Genomic DNA, 23,072 nt, shown 5'->3' on the forward strand with positions numbered 1-23,072 from the left:
TAAAAAAAAAAAATCTACAGACCCATTCAACCAAAGGCTTTTGTGTGAGGCAGCCTGATCCCACATGGGATCTCACATCTGAGATAGCAAATATTACTACAGTGCAATAATAATGAATTTCAGCTTGATGACAAAGAGTAAACATTCAGGAAGGAGACCAAGAAATTACTGATATTATCTGTCCCACTGCCTGCTTGAGGATGAAGTATTAAAAATAGGTATGTCATAGTAAATACTTGAGGCCATCTATGACATAAAAAATAAATTCTGTTGCTCTTCCAATAAAATGAACATTCAAAGTCTTCTGTCATGCAGAGAAAGAGTTCAACTGTCAATTAATTTAACTGTATTGACCTCTGCATTAATCTTAAGCCTAACAATGTACCATGAAACCAAGCTGGCTGGACACAGGAAGATTTTCCTAAAGGAAGCAAGTTACCCTGTCAGCGCTTGCCCCACAGAAAATCAGAGTAGCTACACATTTGGAAAAGGTCTGATACTGTTTGCCCAGAAAGCTGCAGTCAGTGAGGGATCTACTGACAGCCTCAGGGTGCCAAAACTGGCCAAGTAACACAAGATGTGGATGCAACACTATTTTGAAGATCTGCTTAATAACCTAGTGAGAAGTGGAAAACACTGAGATGCTTTCATGCAGGGGCAAATGATCTAAGCACAGGAGTGAGCTGCTCTGATCAAAGATAAAGAATTTCCAAAACTCCTAGCTGGTGACAGTTGATCTTCACACCTTTTAATGAAAGATTTGCCAAGGGCAAAATTTAAGTCATAGCTCAAAGTAAGGAACATATTTGGAGACATTCAGGGGAGTTTTCTTCCACTGAAGTCCACTAAGACAAAACACAAAGAAACATTCTGCAATTGACATTAAAATACTTTATTGGCTAGATAGAATGTGCAGTATGCATAGAAATATACTGAAATACAAAGTCCTCCAGAATACTCCTGTATAAAAACCACAATTCATACTTCTACATCTTATTTATATACATTACCAATGTATTCAAGAGTGTAAGGTCATATTTGCATTTCTTTTTTCTCCTGAAATCACATCTAATGTAGTCCAAGGCCTTTTTGTTTCTTCAAGAGAAAATTGCACAGCTACCCTATTTCTTCATTTGGCCTGAAATCCGATGAAATTTTACACACTCTTCTCTCCCTTGCTCGATCCTTTCAAGCTTGACTTCTGCCTCTTTTTCTCCCTTTGTCCCAGTATGCGATAGACTTTCTTCTTAGCCTCCTTTTGCCTCTTGAATTTCTGTTCATCCTCCTTCTGCTTAACTTTGAGATACTCTTTAAGCTGTTCCCGATGCTTTACTTTGGCTTTCTTTATCTTGTAATTATTCACTGTACTCAAAGCACTGAGTAGAGCTGATATCTAGAACAGAAAATAGACAATCAATACACATGCAGCTCAGTTTTTGTGAGCAAGAAACAGTGTAACCTCAGCAGACACACATAATGAATCAGAGATTCAAGGCAAGTTCCTAATTATCTCTGCACCCGTTACCCCATTTCTAAAATGGTTTAATTATTTATCCTGTTAGGAAGTTAATCAAAGCTTTAATTTTTGTGAACTCTGATTTTGGTTAGATAGCTTTTAAAAGGCTGTGCCTAATTGCTACTATAGAACACTTAAACTGCAGTTTGGATCTTCTTGCCTCTGCAAGTGCTCTAATTCTCAATTTTGGAAGCAGAGTATTTGCTTCAAATCTTGTATGTGTTAATAATGCATGGCAATGACAAGTCAAATAAAAAACTGCATCTACCAATTTAAGCCATCCATAATACGAGAGCACTAAATCCAGGTGAAATACCTTGCAAAAGTGCTGTGACAAGGACAAAAGTTGTATTTTGGCTTCAGGTGACCTACTAGTCTAAAAAATAGACTAGCCAGCCACTCAGTGACAGTTCCATACACATACTATGTGCCAAACAGGAACAAATTGCAAGTGATCATTTTTCACTAGCAACATCTATATCTTTAGCATTAGCAGTAAATTCAAGTGCCAAAACAATAGTTAGAAAAGCTTTAAACACATTTACCCTTCAGGAGTCCTAGTTTCAGAGTAAGTGATAATTACCTTCTTTTCATGAGGCTCCCTGATAACAGCTGGTCTCCACTGGTCTTTTGGAGTCTTGCCTTTCTTCTCGAGATTCTTAGGCTTGTTCTTAAAAGGCAGTGCCTTCTGCAGTGCTTTAGGAATGTGGAGCTTATTGAAATGCCTCTTCTCCCTCACAATAGGCTAAAAGAACGAATATAGAACATATATAAGACTCATGACATTAAAAAGCTTTTATATAGTTTTTCATCTTTCAGAGGAAAAAAACCCCACAAAATTCCACAAACAAAAAAAAGAAACACACATCCCTCAAAAAAACCCCAAATCAAACCACAAAAAACAAACTAAAAGTACATCCTCTGACATCCTTGGACTGAACTGTAAATGGTATGTTCACCCCAGTTACAGAAGTCTCAGTAAGCTTCTGGAGAAGACTTCTCCCCTGCAGATTATTTTATAAACTTTAACTGACCCACAACAATTTGCTCTCAGCTGTTTATTTCCATCTCATGCCAGGACTGTAAATTTGAAGTCACACATGCATGTGTATGAACATGTATTTATACTGCTCTTGGTTTGCAAAGGTCTGTGACACACTCCAAATCTGACTGGTTTTAAAAAACAAACCAAAATTAAACAGAAATATACCTTATAGAGAGAATCCTTGTTTTGTTTCAGTTTGATGCCTCTCTCATACCTCAGCTGGCCTGTTGTCTTCATCCCACTCCAACTATCTTTCTCACCTGCTGGTTTCAGCAAGGATGTTACCGGGTTATAAAACGTTGGGATAGAAACAGGGTACCAAGTCCTCACAAAAACAATATCTGAAAGAAAAAGGACTGTTACTTGGCTCTGAAAATGTAAAGAGTTCATCACATCCACACTCTAAGCAAAGACTGCCTGAACAGAACAGATACTACACCACATGCTAGCTTTGTGCTTGGTACATAGATCAAATGTCTTCAACTTTGGTGGTAAAAGCAATGCAAAACCCCATAAATGCATGAACACCACACATTCCTGAAGAGCAGGCAGCTGAATACCATCCTTTTTATCATCCATTTTCAAGAACAAGCAACAGAATTCATATATGTTGATGTGTCTGTACTATTACTGGCAAAACCAATTTTCCTTTGCCTATTTTTATAAAAGAACTAACTTGCTTTTATTTTACACTCTCCATGATTTTGGTGTGTTTAGAAAAACAAATAATATAAACCCAAGTAAGTATAAACTCATATAAAAAACATGGAAAACTCATATAACTCATAGAAAAAAGTTAACTGGAGTTACAATGCCAGTCCTTGGATTTCTCAGAAAAGCACTTTCTAGCACTTGTACCACTAAATTCAATTCATGTTCAAGGAGAAAGCCTGTGTAAAACACTAAAACCGTGCTGTGCAAAGCATTAAAATACTTGAAGATACATGTCTTCAACTCAAGGCTTTTCATCTGCATACTATGTGATTTCTGAGAATAAGTGAAAGATATCCAACATAAAATATACTTCTTTTTAATTTCACTGTGCATCTCACAGGGTATTTCTTACTCTATGAATTCACATCTCAATTATCAGATCCCAGAATTCTGAGACACGGCTTTGCAATCTGTGAAGAAGGATGAAAGTTGTGTGATAACTTAAATGCAGCATGCAACTTACCACTCATCAGCAACTTGTCTTCAAATGTTGCTCTGAAAGCACCCACAGGAGCTCGGAGGGCCTTTTTGATCTGTCCTCGGATACCACTCACACTACGGATTGCTGCACCTTCAAATTTAGCCACTTCCAACTGGGAGTTAAACATTCCCTGAAAATGTGAATTAGCCACCATCATTCAAGATGCCAGGTCTCTCATTGTGGCCTATGGAGGCCACAAAAACAGAGCTCCCACAAGCATTATCTTATAATGAAACAGGAGGAGCCGTAGCCTTGTCTTTAGACTAAGAGTGCTGATCATACAAAAAACCCACTGAGCTGACTTTCAGGTGAGCTACTGAAAGCAATCACAGGCAAGGTTTCTAAGCATTAAATATATAAAATTTATATAAATTTATATTTATACATATATTTAAAATTTAAAACAGAACATATCTACAAAAGCTTTACAGTTCTCCTTTGAAATAATTTGCTGGAACACAGGATATCTTAAAAGCAAGCAAGCTGCCTTAAATTGCTAGTTCTGAGATTCTCATACGATACAATTCTTGGAAGTTTGGGCTTCTTCCATATATCACAAGAAAAGCAAGAAAAAAAAAAATCTATCTATGCCTAGTGCACATACTTGAGTGCTTCATTGCTGGGATCACTGCTTAGCTGCTTGCTGCCTCAAATGCAGAATAACCTAAGCTCTCCCTGAGCCTGAAAGTCCAGCTAAGCACAGTGGGAAGGTCAGTGGCCATTCCTTCTGCAACACTTCCTACCCCAAACACTTCTGTAACTGTAACTGAGAAGTCTTAAACACTGCTAGAAGTCTCCTTCAACTCCAGAGCTTAAATTTAGTGGGATCAGGCTGATACCTACCAGGCACAGTCTACATCCTCCAAAGATGTCTGCCACTGCTAATCAGTGGGTTTTAGGAAGGAAGCAGGGGGCGGGAAGGAAAAAATTCACACTGAATGTAAACCAGGAGACTGTTACAGAATTTTTGTCTGGTTAACAATAATTCATATTCCTTGGTAGTAATCAGTACCTTTAGAGATCACATGGAAGGGAGCTCAAAAAAACCACAAGTAGTTCCTGAGATCCAGAACAGCATTCAACAATAACTGAAAATTCAACAAGAGAACTTCTGCCTCAGGAAAAACAATCCCAGGTCGCATTCCTTCCTAACATCAGTACATCTGGTTTTACAGTATACATACCTATGAACTTACCTTAATAAAACAAGTGTTCTTAAAAATTTTGAATGGAAAACCAGTTAGCTTTAATTTCTTTACAATAGTTATGGATTTATCTAAGTCGAGCACAACACCCGTCGCAGCAATCCGGAAGTCAGGCTGGAACATCAGAGGTGAAAGATATTACTGAATGTGCATTTCTCAAACCGTGAAGACATCATTGAGAATCACAGAATCATAAAATAGTTTGGATTGGAAGGTCATCTAGATGACTTCTAAAGGTCATCTAGTCCCACCCCCCTGAAGTGAGCAGAGACATCTTCCTATAGATCAGGTTGCTCAGAGCCCCACCCAGTCCGACTCTAAATATTTCCAGGAACAGGGCATCCACAAACTCTCTCGTCATCTTGTTCATGTTTTACTACTCTTGTAAAAAATTTCTTCCTCATATCTAGTCTAAATCAACCCTTTTAACTTAAAACCATTCCTCCTTGTCCTATCACAGCAGCCCCTGCTAAGTTTATCCCCATATTTCTTTTAACCCCCCGTTATGTACTAAAAGGCTGCAATGAAGTCTCCCCAGAGCTTTCTTTTCTCCATGATGAACAGCCCCAACTCTCTCACCCTTTCCTCCTAGGAGAGGTGCTCCATCCCTCCAATCATCTTTGTGACTGTCCTCTGGAGCTGCTCCAACAGGTCTCTGTCTGCTGTGCTGAGGGCCCCAAGGCTGGAGGTGGTCCTCCAGCTGGAGTCTCACCCGAGCAGAGCAGAGGGGCAGAATCCCCTCCCTCGCTCCACTGCTGGCGCTGCTCTCGCTGCAGCCCAGGATGTGATTTGCTCTCTGGGCTGCAAGTTCACATGACCACAGCATGCCCAGCCTCTCATCCACCAGAATCCCCAAATCCTTCTCAGCAGGGGCTGCTCTCAATCCATTCACTGCACAATCTGTAATGACACTGGGGGTTCCCCAGGTCTGGTGGGGGACCTTGCCCTTGGCCTTGTTGAACCTTATGGGGTTCCTCCAGGATCACTTCTCAAGGTTCCCCTGGACAGCATTCCATTCCCCAGGCACATTAACCACGCCACTCAGCTTGGTGGTGCCTGCAAACTGCCCGTGTCACTGATGGTTAGTGCTGATCAAACAGTGCTGGTCCCTGAGGGGGACAGACCCCTGAGGGACACCACTGCCACCACTGCACAACAGGACACTGAGCTGTTGACCACTACCCTCCAGATGCGGCCATTCAACTCACTCCTCATTCACTAAACAGTTCACCCTTGAATAAATATCTCTCCAACTTAGAGAGGATGTTGTGGGGCACCTGCACTCCACATTTCACTTTTAAGATTCAGTCTTTCTGACCTTTACAGAAGTGCTGCAGCATAAAAAACGCAGATTGACTAGTACAGACTAGTTGAGGTGCTGCTGACATAACATTCCTACCATTCACTAATGAGATTTCCAGAGCTGCCATTCTAATTACCTTGGAAACAATCTGAAAGTCCTTGTGATCTACCTCACTATGTTCTCTTTATGAAACAGAATCTTCTCAGACAGGAAGTCTCAAAGGAGAAGTGCTTTGTGCACTGCTCTAAGACACTATATTATGCAAAACTGTGCAATAGCACTTGAAGGCATATTTTAGGAAGGAGATACAGGAAGGAATCACCACTCTGATTACTGTCAAGCTCATTACAATGCTATGCAAAGCGTTTGTTACCAATTGTCTGCAAACATGAACCTACCTTTGATTAATATATTTCTAATAAAGATCATATCTGATAAACAGTGCTTTAACACTATTTAAATTGGAATTATGGAATGGTTTGGTTTTGAAGGGACCTCAAAGATCATCTCATTTCAACACCTCTGCCATGGGCACCTTCCACTAGACCAGGCTGCTCACAGCCCCACGCAACCTGGCCTTGAATCCTTCCCGAGATGAGGCATCCACACCTTCTTTGGGCAACCTATGACAGAGCCTCACCACCCTCACAGTAAACAATTTCCTCCTGAAATTTGTTTAAAAAAAAAAAAATCCTCTCCATAGTTTCCCACCTCAACATAATACACCTTTCAAAACCTAGAGTCCAGCTACTTTCTTAGTTCCTACAACTACACTGCTTTATCATAATGTAAACCTTCTTCCCAAAATATATATATTTTGCCCAAATATCCATAGAAAGCATTAATGAACATTCTGTGGTAAACAACCTACCGTTGTGCCACTGACAGACTGAACTGCCAAAAATCCTGTCCCCTGAGGAGTGATGGGCCCTAAAAGAAAATTAAATTTAAAAACTTACAGAAAGTTTTACTACACATTATCTAGCCCCTATTTAAATTCCAAAAGCTTAAAAATACATGACAAATATACTCAGTGAAGAAAACCAAACTTTAAAGCGCTCGAACTGTTGCTCACATTTAAAGCCCCATAAAGGAATGGTTAACATGAAGTTACTCGTGCAACATCCGGGCCCATAATGAGTGCAATGTATATCTGCACACAAATCAGGTTCCTTTGATATGCAACAACTTAGCAGAATGCTCAGAATTTGATTAAAAGCCAAGCGATTCCCAAATCATTTAAATAACTGCCTATTTTCCCATACTATTTGGTGCTATTTTTTCTTCTGTGGGGAAATTTCAAGACTTCTCATTCCTAAAGCTGCATTCCCTGACACATCCTGCAAAGCTTGAGACTTTCAGAGTGCTGAAGTGACCCAGGAGAGCAGCCCCAGCAGGGCTCACCCCAGAAGGCCGCTCCGCAGTGCATGTGCTGCGGGGTGTACTTCAGCAGCCGGTGCCGCCCGTTGTGGTCCTCGATGTAGAACATGGGGATGGTCTGAAAGCGCCTCCAGCCCAACGACAGGATCAAGGGATCGCGGGTCTTAAGGATCTTCTTATACCACCGGTGCTTCTTCAGGCGCAGCTGATTGGGAGAGAAGGTCAACCATGCTACTACAGGATGGCAACAGTGATTCTGAAATTCAAGCCTTAACTTGTCAAGAATGAAATGCAACTTCTGTCTATGCTACAATTTTTTATACACTAAGTTTTCTCTTCAAATATTCTTGCTAACATTAGATTAACTGGGAAGATCAATCAGTATTTCGCTCACTCTGAAGTCATGTGTGTATGCATTCATGCAAGTATCACATTAAAAATACATTTATATACGTGCTAGAAACTTTTCTGTAGTCACTTGTATATAGATCATGAAGGTCAGAGTACAATTAGTGTTTGCAATTTAGCAATCACAGTATCAGACCTTAGTCCTGAGACACCTCTGCAGCTGAACATTAAACAACAGTAACCTTTTCTGGTTATCCAATTAAGCCCATAAAGATCCAGAATCTGCTACTGTAGAATTACACTTTGTGCCAAAAGCAAATCCCCCATTCAGAAGACAAGGATGGAAGTGTCTCTCTGTGTTTACTGTATTTTAGAACACAGAGAGCAGTAACTCCAGACACCCTGAAGCACACCTGCACCCAGATAAAATGCACTCAGCCCTTTGGTTACATACCTGTACATAGCCAACATTTCCTTCGCTGTTGCCTAGACCACCCAGGATGATAGGGTAATGAGGATCAAAATTCAGGACAAATTCACATGGAACATTCTCAATCTCTATTCGAACATACATCCCAGGCCTGAATCCCTCATACTGCACTCTGGTCTCATCATCTTGATCTTCAAATTCTGCTCGATTAAGCTGTGTGACAAAGAGAAAGCCGTCGTGTGTTTCACAAAATCCAGGTATTAACAACTTGTTCATGAAGGACTGATTCTTTTTAAAACATGCTACCATTTATATAAATCATTTTGGGAAAGATCTAACAGGTTTTGTGACTTTTTATTCAGAGATCTCTACCACCACAACACGCTTCCAACTTGAGATCCCAAATGGCCCTGTTAATCTACCTGAAAGACAGTACCCAAGAAAAGCAAGTTACTGAGTGACTTCTGATACACCTTCCACTATGGTGACTCTGCATTTTAAAGATACAACTATCAAAAGTGCATTTATTGATTTAGGAGCTCAAGTATCTTTTAAAGTTAATGTCCTGATCTTTAAGGTGTCAGTTTATGAGGATGCTGCACTCCTATCTTACCCAGCAGCTTAAAAATATCTTTGTGCATCCTCACACTGTACATCATCAAAAGTTTTTCTGTAGCATATGATAAGAATATAGATAACGTGCAAATATTTAAGAAGATACCCTCATGAATAATAGAAGCCTCACCCTCCTGTTCTAGCTCCTGATGCTTGCCTATCCATAAGACACTGATTCTTTTACTGGAATGTCCTTCTTTACCCTTTAAGTGCTCTCAGTACATCAACAGACCAGAGCTCACATTATCCTTTGTGACAGAGGCTAATACAAGCAGGTATGGATTAATTTAACAACTATTCAGGGCAAAATTTTGTCAGAAGACAAGACAGTGAAGTTTTTACACAAAAATGTAAGGCAGTGCTCTCCCAAGTCAGGCAAAGAAGGAATCTAGTTTTAAGCTTACACATTCTTATGATAAAAAACAAAGGCCTAGATCAACACCTCACATTCTGGATACAGTTATGCTGAAGACTTCTACCACATGTACAGAGCAACAGTCATTAATTATTTTTTCCTCAAAATAACTTCACAGTTGGATGAAAAAGACTGTCACAGAGAATTTACTTATCCATTAATAACACTGCAAAATATCACACTAAAAATAATACTGGGAAAATATATGGCACAAATTAATATGAGAAAGATTTTCACCTTCCTACACATAAAAGGATGCCGTTTTTTATTTTAAAAGTTTTTAAGTAGTTGAAGTTTAGATGATACATCCTGGCTTATTCAGTGATACTGCACTCATTTTAAAGCTTTCAAAAGTTCAAACATAAAAAAAATCACAAGCTTGTATTTCTTCATGTGTACTTTCTGGAATACCTCCTTAGCATCACCTGTGTCTCCAGGAAAAAACCTTTTTGGGGGCAAGCTCTGGGGAGTATTTTTCAAGACATATATCCAGACAAACTGTCAAATTAGCAGATTGTACCTGTGCTTGTTTATGCATTTCTTCTTTAAGATCATCAAAGTATGTGGCGTCCCCCTCATCATATTCTGCATCAAACATTTCTTTAAGTTTTCTTTTCTTGTCCATGCGTTCCTTTTTCTTTTCCTCCTCCTCAGGTTCTGGTTTGGACGTTTCTTCATCTTCCTCCTCCTCCTCTTCACTTCCAGACTAATCAACAATAAGTAGTCAAACATGTAAAATGGTTCACTGGGAACAACCCATTCTGATCAACAGATATTTGATAGATATTATTAAACAGTATTTTTATAGATATGACTAAACAATACTTTTTTATTGTGCCAATTATTGGACAATTGAAAATTGAAAAACATTTCTGGAGACAGAAATTAGTAAACTATTCATACAAGGAGATAACTTCAGCAAGGACCAAAAGATCTCAGGATCTAATCATATTCCTTTTCACTGACAAAGCTTTTTTTACTGAAAATAATTTTCACATCAGGGAACAGATCCTAGAACTGACCTATCTGTTATTCTATAGCTAATATAAGCATACATAATACAGGAGGAAAAAAAAAGTAATTGCTGATAGCGTTGAGCCATACCATGTGGAAGGTAGCACTCTAGAGAGCAGAGAGGAGGAAGTTTGTTCACAGGCCATTTGAAAACTGCCAAATTATGCCATTACCCACGATTTTATAACGAAATGCAAAGCCATCAAATTGCTCAGTCCAAAAACAAATTGATTTTTTCAGTTTGTACTGTCACAGACAACTAGAGTTCTGTTATTGGAAGATATCCAAGCCACAGCATAAAATTGCTTCCATCAACCTCCTTTATGCAGATAAGAGGAATGAACTAGGAAACTGTGTCAAGTTTCCATAATTTGTTGTGTTTAAACAGAGTGCTATAATCTTCCACATCAGATGAGATGACACAGTACAAACAGTTATGATTACATTTGGTTTTAAAATACTTCTGCCATGCCTCCAGATCCTCCAGCTCTTGATTAAGCCTGACACCTACTGTTAAATAAGTGAGGTGACTTCTATGTAATTAACTATAAACAAAAATTCAGACTCAGGCTAAAAACATGCCACTCTAGATAAAGCCAGTAATACACATACCTTTTCTTTCTTGTTCCCACTGATTTCCTTCCCATTGATTCTATGAATACTGAATTTATTACAGAGGATGCCTATCACTTGATAAGAAACTCACGCTTACGTTGCTAAAGAAGATAAAAATGCAGATCAGACCTGCTCTCCTCCAGCAGCAGCCTTTCCTTTGTGCACAACACCAGTTTCCAGATCTTCAAAATCTCCATACAGCTCTTCTGCAACAACAAACACCCAAGACATATGAGCATTAGTTAACCATTCTCCACACCATCTCTCATTTGTTCACTACTGTGCATTTCTCAGTACTGCCATAGAGATTAGTTTCAGTCCAAATATTTTTGATTCCCATCAAGTTTTATATGTTTGTTCTTCCCTCTCTACGGCTTCAGCTGAAAATTCCCAGCTAAACTCAACGTGGCTCCTCCTTTATCCTTTCAACACCCTTATGATTTAAAAAATGTAAAGTTTATATCATTCCAAAGGACTCCAAATACATTAGTATGCACTCTAATGACACAAGACACCAGCAGAGCAATTGAGCTCCTATGTTTAATTAAAAAAAAATAAATATAGTTGACAGTTTTTAAGTTAAAAACATATGCTTATAGAAGCCTGTTAAACCACAATCATGATGCATGTAAGATACAGCCACATTATTAAAACTTTTAAAGTATTTCCTAATTTAAAACAAAACAAAAACACCACCTCCAAACATCTGAAGATAGATCTCACTATTCAGCCAAACATGAATGTCAAGTTTGTCTTCCCAATAAAGAACAGTTTGTGTTTATTTCTACCATGACTATCCAGAAGATTAAACCATATATGATGTATAATGAACTCAGATACATAATTCAAAGCTGGCATGTCCAAGTGTTGAGACTAACAACTCTACTTCATCATTTAAATTACATACTCTATTTTCTGGAAAGTAAATTTCCAGAATGTCTATGTGCCTACTGTTTCTACAGAGATTTACAGCAATGTGTAATTTTGTCAGTATCTTTATAGTTTAATGTATATAATAGTTCGAAAAAACCTGCAAGTATAGCACTAAGGTAAAATATTCTATTTACATAACTAAAAGGTCATACTTTTCTTAACAATCCTGTATACATGAATAATTTTTAGAAGTGTTACACATACCATCTTCTTCCAACAGCTTTGCTGCATCTTTATCATCCTCCCACTTTCCAGTAACAAAGCAGTCTCGAATACTGTTCATAACCTGCAAAATAAGTGTCATTGCCTTGCACAGCTGCAGCTTAGCATCAACAGAAACATTCCCCAAGACATTGTCCACTCCCCCATCAGAGACAATTCTCACATGCAGCTCCACATCAAGACACCATTACCAAAACTACACAGTGCCTTCCCAAAAGCAGGATTGTGAACCCAGTTTAATTCTTGCCCAAAGGTCCCAAAAGGTACCAAAATCTCTACCCAACACTGTATTTCCACTGAGGTCTCCCCTGCTTTTTAGTTTTTGATAAATAAAGAACAAACTATTATCCACCAAATATTCAAGTGAGCCAAGCATTAAATTGATTCACTGTAACTTGCCACTCTTGTAAGAACAAAGAGTTCTGGAATCTGTTACTTATAGTGACAGCAAGGGGCAGAATCTAAGACACTGTGGCCATAGCTCCCACAGGTCTGTTTCAATGACGACTCAGTCACACTTTATGAGACACAGCCAGGACAGAACCAGGCAGGATATGCAGAAGCAATTATCCAATGGCATCACCTCTTCTAAATCCCAATCTTGTGGCTTTTCCACCAGAAATTTGGAGCAGTCAAGAGCATTGGCCTTCTGCTTGGATGCTTTGTCTGGACGGCTGACACGGAACAAGCCTCCAAGTTCATCATCTGCATCCTCGCTCTCCTGGTCCTCATCCTCGACAGCTAAACCAAACACAGAGGCTGTGATGATTTCCCCCACAGTACATGCATGAAATTCATTAACCACCTCTCTCCTTATGTTCCCCAACAGCTGCAGCAGTTTGAGGAAATAAAAGAAACAACCTGGAACAGTTTCAAATGTAAAAGCCTGAAAAAAAGGTACACTGATCCAGTTGTTTTCATAACTGGAACGATATTAAAAAAAAATACTGCCCAGTAAATAAACAGAGGATGCTGCTTCAATATCACAAACTGGAACAATACCAAAATGATCTGTGAACAGGAAGGACATTAAGCTTGCCTATAAATCAAGAATACCAGACCAGAGAATCTGTCAGAAAGTCTTCCCACACCTGCACTGTGGAAGGTTTACAAAAGCCAAATTCTCACCGTCTTCTACAAAGGTTCTGCACAATGAGATTTGTACACTCAGACAGTCACTGGAAAAGCTGAGAATTAAGCAAGACAAATTATATATATATAGCAATTTTCTCTTCCTTTTAATCCAGCTATTTTTTCTTTGACAAACACCTGATACTAAGTCATGTATAAGAGACCCTTCCACAGTCACTGTGAGACAGAAATTCCTGAAACCAGCCAACAGACAACATCCCTTTATGAAACACAATTACCACAATGAGTTTGCATAATATCTATCAGATGATTACACAAATGATCAAACCTTAAATGTTTGGAAGAAATAACTGTACCAGAAAACACGAGTAGTCTGGAAAATTAACTCAAAATGCTTTTACGGGAAAGGTAAAAACTGTCTTGTTATTACAATTATTAGTGAAAGTGAGCATCAGCAATTAAAAAATAAATTAACTCTCCTCAAGCTTCCCATCAAATGACAGTGCTCAAATATTCATACTTGAAAGCTTGGCAACAGCTAAAAGCCACCATACATTGAGACAAGTTTCCAAACTGATGTGTACCTGTTCCATATACAAGTTTACGAAGATTGGGGGTTGATCGTTGCTGTCTCAGAAAGGCCTCAGCTGCCTTCTGTGTGAGGTCCTCTTTCCATTTAAGTGCACCTGAAATGGGAAAAAATTCACATTCTGTCTTCAAAAAAGAACAAGGATCAGAAATTACAAAAATAATTTAAATAAGGACATGACAGAAGGCTTTAAAAGTGTAGACACTACCCACGGTTTCTTTTTCTCGTAATCCATATAGACACAGAAACAAACTGTGGATAACAAATTACACCACTGATTTTTTAAGATATTTTTTAGGACAGAATTTTAGAAACTTATTAACAACAGTAACAGATTCAATCATGTTCATGATGATACATGTCTCCTTCACAGACTCACAAAATGGTTGTGGCTGGAAGGGACTTGTGGAGGTCTCAGTGACCAGCCCCACTGCTCAAGCAGCCACACCTAAGGCAGGTTGCTCAGCACCATGACAGGATGGCTTTTGAACGTCTCGAAAGATGGAGATACCTGTTCCAGTGCTCTGTGAGCAGTTAATGCATTTTAGTAACAGTCCCCCAAACACTTTTTAGTCTTTCTAAATGTAATAGAGCATCGTAATTTGTTTTATACACATAGCTATAAAGATTAAAGTATACACAAAATCAATGAAGCTTTGTTTATAAAATGAATCACCTCTCTTTTAGAGGAAGGAAACCTGATATTGCATACTGCAATGTAAATGAAAGGCTTCAGAGCAAGTATTTCAAGCTTTCCTAACTTGAAGTTTTGCTACTTAAGAATTATATATAAATACATATATATATTAAAACATATATATATATATTTATGACAAGCAACATTACGGGGTATTTACTAATATACCCTTTAACAATTAATACAGTTAAAGTGGACAGTAAAAATTAAACAGTTATAGTCTACCTGTTGTGTCAACAGAAAGGTCTATTTCTTCTTCATACTCCTCTTTCTCTCTCAGCAGATTCTCCACATCATCATCCTCAGTATCTACAGTTTTAACTTTAGTCTGTCTAACACTATCAGCTTTCTTTGCTTGACTGTGCCGAAATCCATTCCTATTTGACTCTTCAGCTTCTAATATCTCATGTGATCCTCCTTCATCATCACCCTCTTCAAGAGAAGAGTTCTCATCCTCAGATTCTGATGTCTCTTCTGCAGTGCAGTTTCCAGAATCTGTAGTGAGCACTGCTTTTCTTTTGGGACTGTGCTCTGAGATTTGTGATTTCACTTCTGTACGTTCACTATTCATATCATAGTGCTTAGATTCAGCTCTTTTATTTGCAGCCTCAAATTCACTATCTGAGCTTTCATCTTTGCAAGTCCTTTGTACATCCCCCTCCTCCTCTTCCTCCTCCTCCTCATCTTCTTCCATCTCACTGTCTTCAGGGGCAGTTTCTCTTTCTTCAGAGCTCATCTCCAGATCATCATCACTGTCTGCAAATGCTGGTAGCTCATTCACAGCTTCTTCCTGAGCTACCTCTGTTTTCAGCCGCTTGGCTCTCCTAACAGCCATCCCTTCCTGTAAGAGCACTCTCTCACTTTCTTCCTCAGCATCATTTTCATCATCACCATCACTTCCATCCTCAGACACTGCTTCTTCATCATCTTCTTCTTCTTGGTCATCTTCCTCATCACTTGCTTCATTTTCCTTCTCATCATCTTCAAACACAGCCTTCCGACGAACTCTTCCAGTCTTCAAATCCACCTGCCTCTCTTCTTTTGGCATCACAAACCTGTTTTCCCAAAGACCACATTTGGGGTAAGATGGTAAAGTACAAGAAAATGTTAATGAAAGAATGAAGCTTCATGTCAGTATTTTTAAACAGTTCTACAAATTCTCTTTCAAACAAAGTAAAGTTATGTAGACCATTAGAAAGGCAGCGGCATTCTCTAATGTCTCTTTATTCAAGAATATTGAATGTTATAGCCAAAAATAATTCCAAGAAATTTCTTCATTGTCCATGGAATGAGTTAAAACAGAAATGTTATTTGTATCAGCAAGAAATCCTTGGAAGGCAGGACTACACTGCTTGCAACTTTCTAGTACCAATTATTTCTATCCCAAAATACAGTGTGCCATATGAGTAATCTCAGAACAGGAAGAATCAGACAATATGTCATTTTACTAGCTATGCTCTGTTGAGAATTTTTCCTAAATTTGAGCCCGAAACTAGAGATTCACTCATGCTCAAACACTGCCCAGCATTCAAAACTTACTCTTGTCCCACATCTTCTGAGCCCAAGGGTTTAGAGTCCATGAAGAGAGAGACCTTGCTTGATGCCATCTTAACATCAATGGCTGAGTGTGTGGAAATGAGGCTCTGAACAAGTTCATGATTTGGCCTCACTTCCTCCTGGAAAGACAAAGTTAAAACTCAATTCAATTAAATAAACAAATGTCTATTGACAGCCATCAGTCTAAACCAGCAGAAACATGTATATGCAAGAAAAAACTGCAGAGCATTTTAAAGAAACATTTTCTCAGAACAGAATAGCAAGGCCTCCCTTCCCCTCTTCACATTTCAAGAATATCTATAATATCAACACAAGAAAAATTAAAAAGGGACTCCTTCACAATATGCAATCGCTACAGTAAATACCAGCAAACATACCACAGACCCAAAGGTATTTAACATTTAGCACAATACAGCAGAAAAAAACTGAAATAAATTTGTTTGTAGACAATTTTTTTTTTCTCCCTTTGACCAGTCAAATCCTTAAAGTCCTCTCCCAACAACCACCATGCCCTGCAAAATAAGAGTGATAACAGTCCAGCACCAGGAGATTTCATAAATCTTAGGTCAATATTTGGGAAGCTATTACACAAAGTTTATTAACTGATCTTCCAATGTTTTGTACAATATCTTCTCAAAAATCCCTGAAGGAGAAAAGAACTAATTAACCAGTATGGATAGATAAGGATTGATTATTTTAAAGAACCATATTTTTAAACACTTATTTTGGCTTTAAGGATAAAAACTGCTTTTTCCAAGAGAATTCAAATCACCAACAGCATTCTTTTACCTCTTCTTTCTCATGAGCATGGCTTCCACCAAGGTCAATGTAAACAGCATCTTTATCATACACAATACCCCCGACTCCTGAAAGAGGAGCATAGACGAGCTTCTCTTTCTCATTTAAGGAGCGCTTCTTCTGCTGCTCAGGGAGAGCACAGGGGTCTGGCAGGAAACTCACATCACTTACAGTGAAATCTCCTACACCTGAGAGGACAGACAAAAGGAATTAACAAAGTTTGCAGAACATTTTGATTCTGAAATAAGTGTAATTCACCATGAAAAGATTCAAAACCCACGCTCCCTCCCAAAAAAAAGGAATAACAAACAAACCAAATCCAGACATTGTGGCATTCAATGATTCAGCAGGAAGCTTTGTACCAAAAACCCAATTCCTCTGCCTTACCACTGAACTTAGAGAAGTATACATAAATTCACCAGAATCCTGCAAAGCTTTGTTTCTTTGCTTGTTTTCAAATGACAAAAACAGCAACACACTTTTCTGAGTACATCTGTAAATTTATTATTACAGTATTTCTTAATTTAAACTTTTTAATCATTCACTTGAAATATTAAGTTATTAAATTCTGACCATAATAAATATATTACATATTTTACTAATTTACATCATTCAAATTTGCTTTTCATTATTAAGGCTGGTACGTTTTACATTTTAAGCACCTTTTAAAGTGATAAACCTTTGAAAAAAAATAAATACTGTGAATAATGTGTCTATCAATGCAACAAAACTGCACAATTAAAGGCAAAACCAATGACAAGATTTATTTTCACAGAAGCATGCATTATGAAAAAAAAATTCAAAAACATAACAGGTATTTAGAAAGGTGAAAAATCTGTTGCATAACAAACTTTAAAGATAGAAATAATTTCAGCTATGTTGTTTTCCGCAGATCGGTACAGAAAGAGTTCTAAGACTCTGAAAAATTACCTGGCATATGAATTTGACTTTTGTTTTTTAGGTGTGCTCCTCTCAGGTATCCATACAGTGATATCTTCCTGTCACATTTGGGATTGATTCGAACATCCTCTGGGTTTGTCAGCTCTTCCATTCTATTCAACATTTAAAATGATAGTTAAAATATCCAGAGTCCCAATGGTAACTTTTGAGTAAAAGAGAACATCACTGCTGCCACTACATGATCTGCAAACTCTAATAATCAAAACTGAATTATCATAAGAAAGAAAAAATTCATCAATAAAAAAGGTCTTCTAAAAGCATTTTAAAACTGTATTTTAAAAGTTGTATAATTATGCTCAAGAAATTTCCAGAAGGTTTACTGACACTTCACTGAACAGGTACTGCTTTCTTAGCACATTTTAACTACTCTTTATGGGCTTTGCACCCACAACCCTCCTCTAATCAATTTCACCGTTAGAGGGTTCACATTCCCTGCAGCCACACAGCACCTTCTTTTCCCTAAGAATGGTGGTGGCATCACAAAAGCTACCACAGAAAAAAAGAGTGGCTGTTTGCAGGCAGAGGAGGGGGAAACTCCTTTCTACTCTGCAAGTGGGAGGCAGCACACAGAGGCAAGGAAGAGAACAGGGGGCACAACCCTGCTGCAGATCCGCTTAGAGCTGACCCAACAATCATGAAACTGCAACAGTTACAGCAGCCTAAAACTATGTTACTGAAAAACTACAGAATGCGGGGTTTGCATTTTCCCTCTCTTTGCTTCATGTATTTTGCAGAGCTTTGCACAATGCTTCTAGTTCTCTGACAATTTTTCCTGAAGAATTAAAAGCTAAAGAAGAGGCTCATTCAAGGCACTTTGGATTATTGTGGGAGTTTGGTTATAACTGTAAGCATTCTGGCAGTAAAATATGAAAGGTGAGGTAATTTTGCAAGCAGGCACAGTTGCCATCAAGATTACTTTTATGTTCTAAAGAGACTGAATTAAATGTTACAGGGAGACAGAGCAGAAGGGATATTCCTGGGACTAATTCACCAGCTGATGTTTAATCACTAGAATGTTGTTTCTTTTTCACAGAAATTCAGTATAATCATAAACAAACAAGATTATTTTAACTATCCTGTGTTTCAAAAGAGTTTACAACAGACTGGATGTGTGTACATGATCTGACACAGGTGAAAACTGCACAGCACAAACCTGCAGAGTTTGGTGTACCCAAAGCTGCTTAGGGAACACCAAACACTCACACACACACAGAGCTGAGGGCTAATAGCACAGCTTTTTCAAACAACAAGGTGCAATTTATGCTGAGAATGAAGAACAGAGAGAAAAACACACACCTGTCTGCAAGAACATACGGATGAGACGTTTGCCAAGTGAGAGGCCGGAATTTCATAACTGAGATAAAACGCCCCAAATTGTGAACTTCCTGCTTTTGATATTCTCCATGAACCATCCCTGACAAATAAAACAACTTGGCACCCTAAACACATTAAAAAGACATAAAAACATCAAAAAATTCAAATTAGTAATGCAATTCTAATTTGTAAATTTTAATTGAAAATTTCACATTACAATTGGTTCTGAAAGATCAAACTAACCAATTTACTTCAACATGAAAACTGTCCCCTAAATCTTAATGGAAAACTATTCACATCCTCAAGACCTCATACAGACCTACAAGCAGATTCTCTCTGCACAGCACCTGCATAAACAAACCTAGTAGCAAATTTAGCAGCTTATCACACTGGGATAGAGAAAAATCACACAAGTACTTTAGCAAATAGAAGAAAGATGAAACAACCTGATACAGTTTCAACATTGTTCAGTTACCTATTTAAAAGATGTAAGAACATAATAAATACTTAAGTATTGACCCACTGTTAATTTAGCTTCCACAACGCAAAATATATGAAAAAATTAATGTTAAATGTCATACCGGATACACTTCAGTCCAGAATCTGTGCTTTAACTTCTTTTTAGTCTTCTTTAATTGTTTGTTGTTCTTGAATGTGTCCAAGTGTGTTAGAACTCCCATAATTTTGGGAAAGCCATGTACCTGGCAAATGTTCAGGAATTCAAATGTCTCCATCTCAAATCCAAAGCTGGCATCAATGAGCATTAGAACCTGTAAACACAATAATCACATTTCACTACAGCAATACCACAGTGCCCACATGAGCTAATTTCAAAGACCACACCTTTAAACTCTTAAACTTCTCAAGAACCAAAATTTTGCAAAAGGTTCTGCACTTTATTTTCATATACTCTGAAAACCAACTTTGGCTTTTTATTTGACGTATGGAACTTGCTGCTAAAGATGTTCCAGACACTCTAGGAATGCAATAACATTCAGTATTATAATAAGATCTGAACGAGTGCTTACCCGGTTTAATTTAAATTTAAAATTTAAAACATGCAAAATTTATTATCTTTCAGGAACATCTTAGAAAAAATTAATAAAACTCTTATATCTGTGTCTTGGGTACACTAATGCTGCTAAAGCCAAGTCTTTTGGTAAAATTAAACCAACTTTTTCCCTTGTTGCAACTGGTGTTACACATCACCAAAATGCACTGACACAGGGAAAAAGCAGCCAACAACCCATGAAAATGGTATCAAAGTTGGTTTAGGGTCTTAATAATAGAGAACTTGAAGCATACAGGAACTGACAACAGAGCTTCAAGTGCTGATGTAATCTCAGCCCCCTAACAATAAATCCAAACAGATTCTCAGCACCACCATGTGCACACAGAATCTGAAACATCCACCAAATACACTAGCAGAAGTATTTGCATTGTTTGGTACATCTCCCTTACTCAGTAGAAAACATAAAAGAAGAATATCTAGACCAGTGTACACATGTATTTAGATATCTATATAGTTAATACTTAGACAAGGATCCCAATACCTAACCAGCTGTGAATAATATACTCCAAATCCAAAAATAAAGTAAAATTCTAAACAAATTGGATCATGCACTGGACCCCCAGGATCAGTTGATGTAATCTCTTGATCCAAAAGTTGCAAGTAAATTGCAACAGTCACCACATTCCACTGAAATCAGTTCTATTACTACATGAGGTTCTTCACAGATGGAGACCTCAGAGTGCATAAAAAACCCAACTAGTAAACTAATACACATTTCTACTTTGAATATTAGTTGAAAACTTCTTGACTAAAAATCATTTTCAGATTTTATATGGTTTGACCAAATCCCTTAATGAGAAGTGACTGTGTCACCCTGGCTTCTTATAACATCTTCCACTCAAAGTTTACCAGTTGCATTAGCAATGAAGTTCAGCAGCATTTCCCTTCTCTCACATCCTCCCCACCACCACCAGGTACACACACACACACTTTACTTTCCCTCACTCCCAAGATGAGGGAGGTCCCAAGGTTGTTCCAGAACATTAAGTGTGTCAAAGAGCTCGGGTCTTGCTCTCTTTGAAACCAAAGACAGTTTTGCCTTTGACAGCAAAAAATGTGTAGAGAAATCAGACACGGGTGCAGTCCAACCAAAAGTAGTCTTTTCAATGTAAATTGTAGTAGAAATCACATTCCATTGTTAACTTACCAAATCGGCAACTTTAGCCAGGTCAATCATTGTGTTAATGTCACATCCACATTCAATAATGGTCAGCCGGCGTTTTTTACCTGAAAACAGAATTGAGCATCAAAAACTGAAACAAAGGGGGCAAACCAATTTGTACAGTTTTCTTTTCAGAAATTTCTTCTCACATTCCTGAAGTTCCTCCAGGGTATCTGGGACTCAGATTCTGGTCTAGCATGTAAATAATCCAACATGCATCACTGTAGAAGTGTCTGTTTTTAACCTGTTTAAAATTCTGCTAAAATATAATTTTTAGATTTAAAATTATCAGATCTTCTTTTACTGCACGTATGCCAGATCACACATCCAAATGATTTCTTCAAAATGACCAAAAATTATGAAAACATGAACACATCCCATCTCTCAAAGCAAGACAAGTAAGGAGTGCAAAAGAAGCATTTTCACTTCTCCTTTGTTCTCACCTGAAACAATTGTAACAGGACCCCGGATTTCAACCAACTTTTGCCTTGTGAAGTTCTTAATGAGACACTTTATTACAGTGCTCTTCCCAACCTTGGGAGGGCCAACTACCACCACCACCACGGGAGGTGGCTCCAAAGGAGTCCGGTCAACCACAGGAATGTGATGCTTTTTAGTCTTCAGATCCTGAGTTCTAAGAAGAAATTTGTAGTAAATAAATACAGGAACGTTATAGATAGTGACATTTACTATTTGAAAGTCTTCAGTACTTGCAAAAGTTTGAACACAAAGGTTGAGCACAAGCACACCAGGAACACCCACTGAGTCTAAGGAGCTACTCAGTTTTTCTGGGGATTAACCCAGGGTACAATGTAACAGCGACGCACAAAGGTCCCCACTTCTGACACACACATAAACTACAACGTGGCTGGGTGAACGATGAGCGCTAGGCACTGGAAACGCCAGTGAAAATTAGGGGCTGTGTATTTCTACACAAAGTAACGAAGCAACTCCAGGCAACTCCCACCCGTCCACCGCCTCTGCACACTCCAGAGCCAGTTCCCGCTTCTCACCGATGGAAAGTCCGGGCCATCCGCACAGCGGACTGCACCGTAAAGGCTTTGGGGTTTCTCTTCCGTGCATTCTCCTCATCTCCTATTCCCAGGTCATTGAGATAACGTTTCCTTTTCTTCTCTGCCTTGGGCCCGCTATGCTTTGCACGATGCTTCTTCTTCTCTTTTTCCTCCATCTTTCTCGCTCAACAGTTGTTTACAACCAGCAAGGTTCTGAGCTCCTCCGTGTGACAGGGGCTGGCACAGAAGAGAGCATAGTTAGCACAGGGCACGCGTACCCAGCACACCGGCTGGAGAACGCCGTGCAAGCACTGCCAGACCCAACTCACGGAGCTCATTCGCTCCCTGCCCGGCGCACGGCAGGCCCGGCGGTGCCCCGGCGGGGAGCTGCCGGGCACACTGCGGCCCCTCAGCTCGCCAAGGGGTCCTGCGGCGGGGCCGCTCCCCACCAGCAGCCACCACACACCTGTGCCGTGCCGTGAGTCCCGGTCCTGCCCGCTCCGGTGCCGCCGCCTCGGCCCGGCCCGGCCCGGCCCGACCCACGTGTGCCCGCACCGACCGCTCCGCTGCGGAGGAGCCCTC

At 39.0% G+C, this 23,072-nt stretch overlaps 1 protein-coding gene across 1 annotated transcript; it reads right to left on the bottom strand.

The window, feature by feature from the left end:
* Window positions 1-876: 876 nt before the first annotated feature.
* On the bottom strand, window positions 877-23,072 carry BMS1 (BMS1 ribosome biogenesis factor). Its single transcript, XM_058841622.1, has 23 exons — window positions 22,957-23,072; window positions 22,491-22,727; window positions 21,921-22,111; window positions 21,463-21,542; window positions 19,825-20,013; window positions 19,226-19,368; window positions 17,900-18,021; window positions 16,961-17,157; window positions 16,154-16,290; window positions 14,840-15,669; window positions 13,913-14,014; window positions 12,820-12,977; window positions 12,219-12,300; window positions 11,211-11,287; window positions 9,973-10,158; window positions 8,447-8,635; window positions 7,669-7,849; window positions 7,136-7,194; window positions 4,953-5,075; window positions 3,739-3,886; window positions 2,727-2,902; window positions 2,100-2,261; window positions 877-1,393 (listed from the first exon to the last, which is right to left on the bottom strand). Exons 2-23 carry the CDS (start codon window positions 22,664-22,666, stop codon window positions 1,157-1,159), a joined length of 3,945 nt encoding a protein of 1,314 aa, XP_058697605.1. The 5' UTR covers window positions 22,667-22,727; window positions 22,957-23,072; the 3' UTR covers window positions 877-1,156.

Source organism: Poecile atricapillus, chromosome 6 (assembly GCF_030490865.1).
Source record: "Poecile atricapillus isolate bPoeAtr1 chromosome 6, bPoeAtr1.hap1, whole genome shotgun sequence".
NCBI classification, from domain to species: Eukaryota; Metazoa; Chordata; class Aves; order Passeriformes; family Paridae; genus Poecile; species Poecile atricapillus.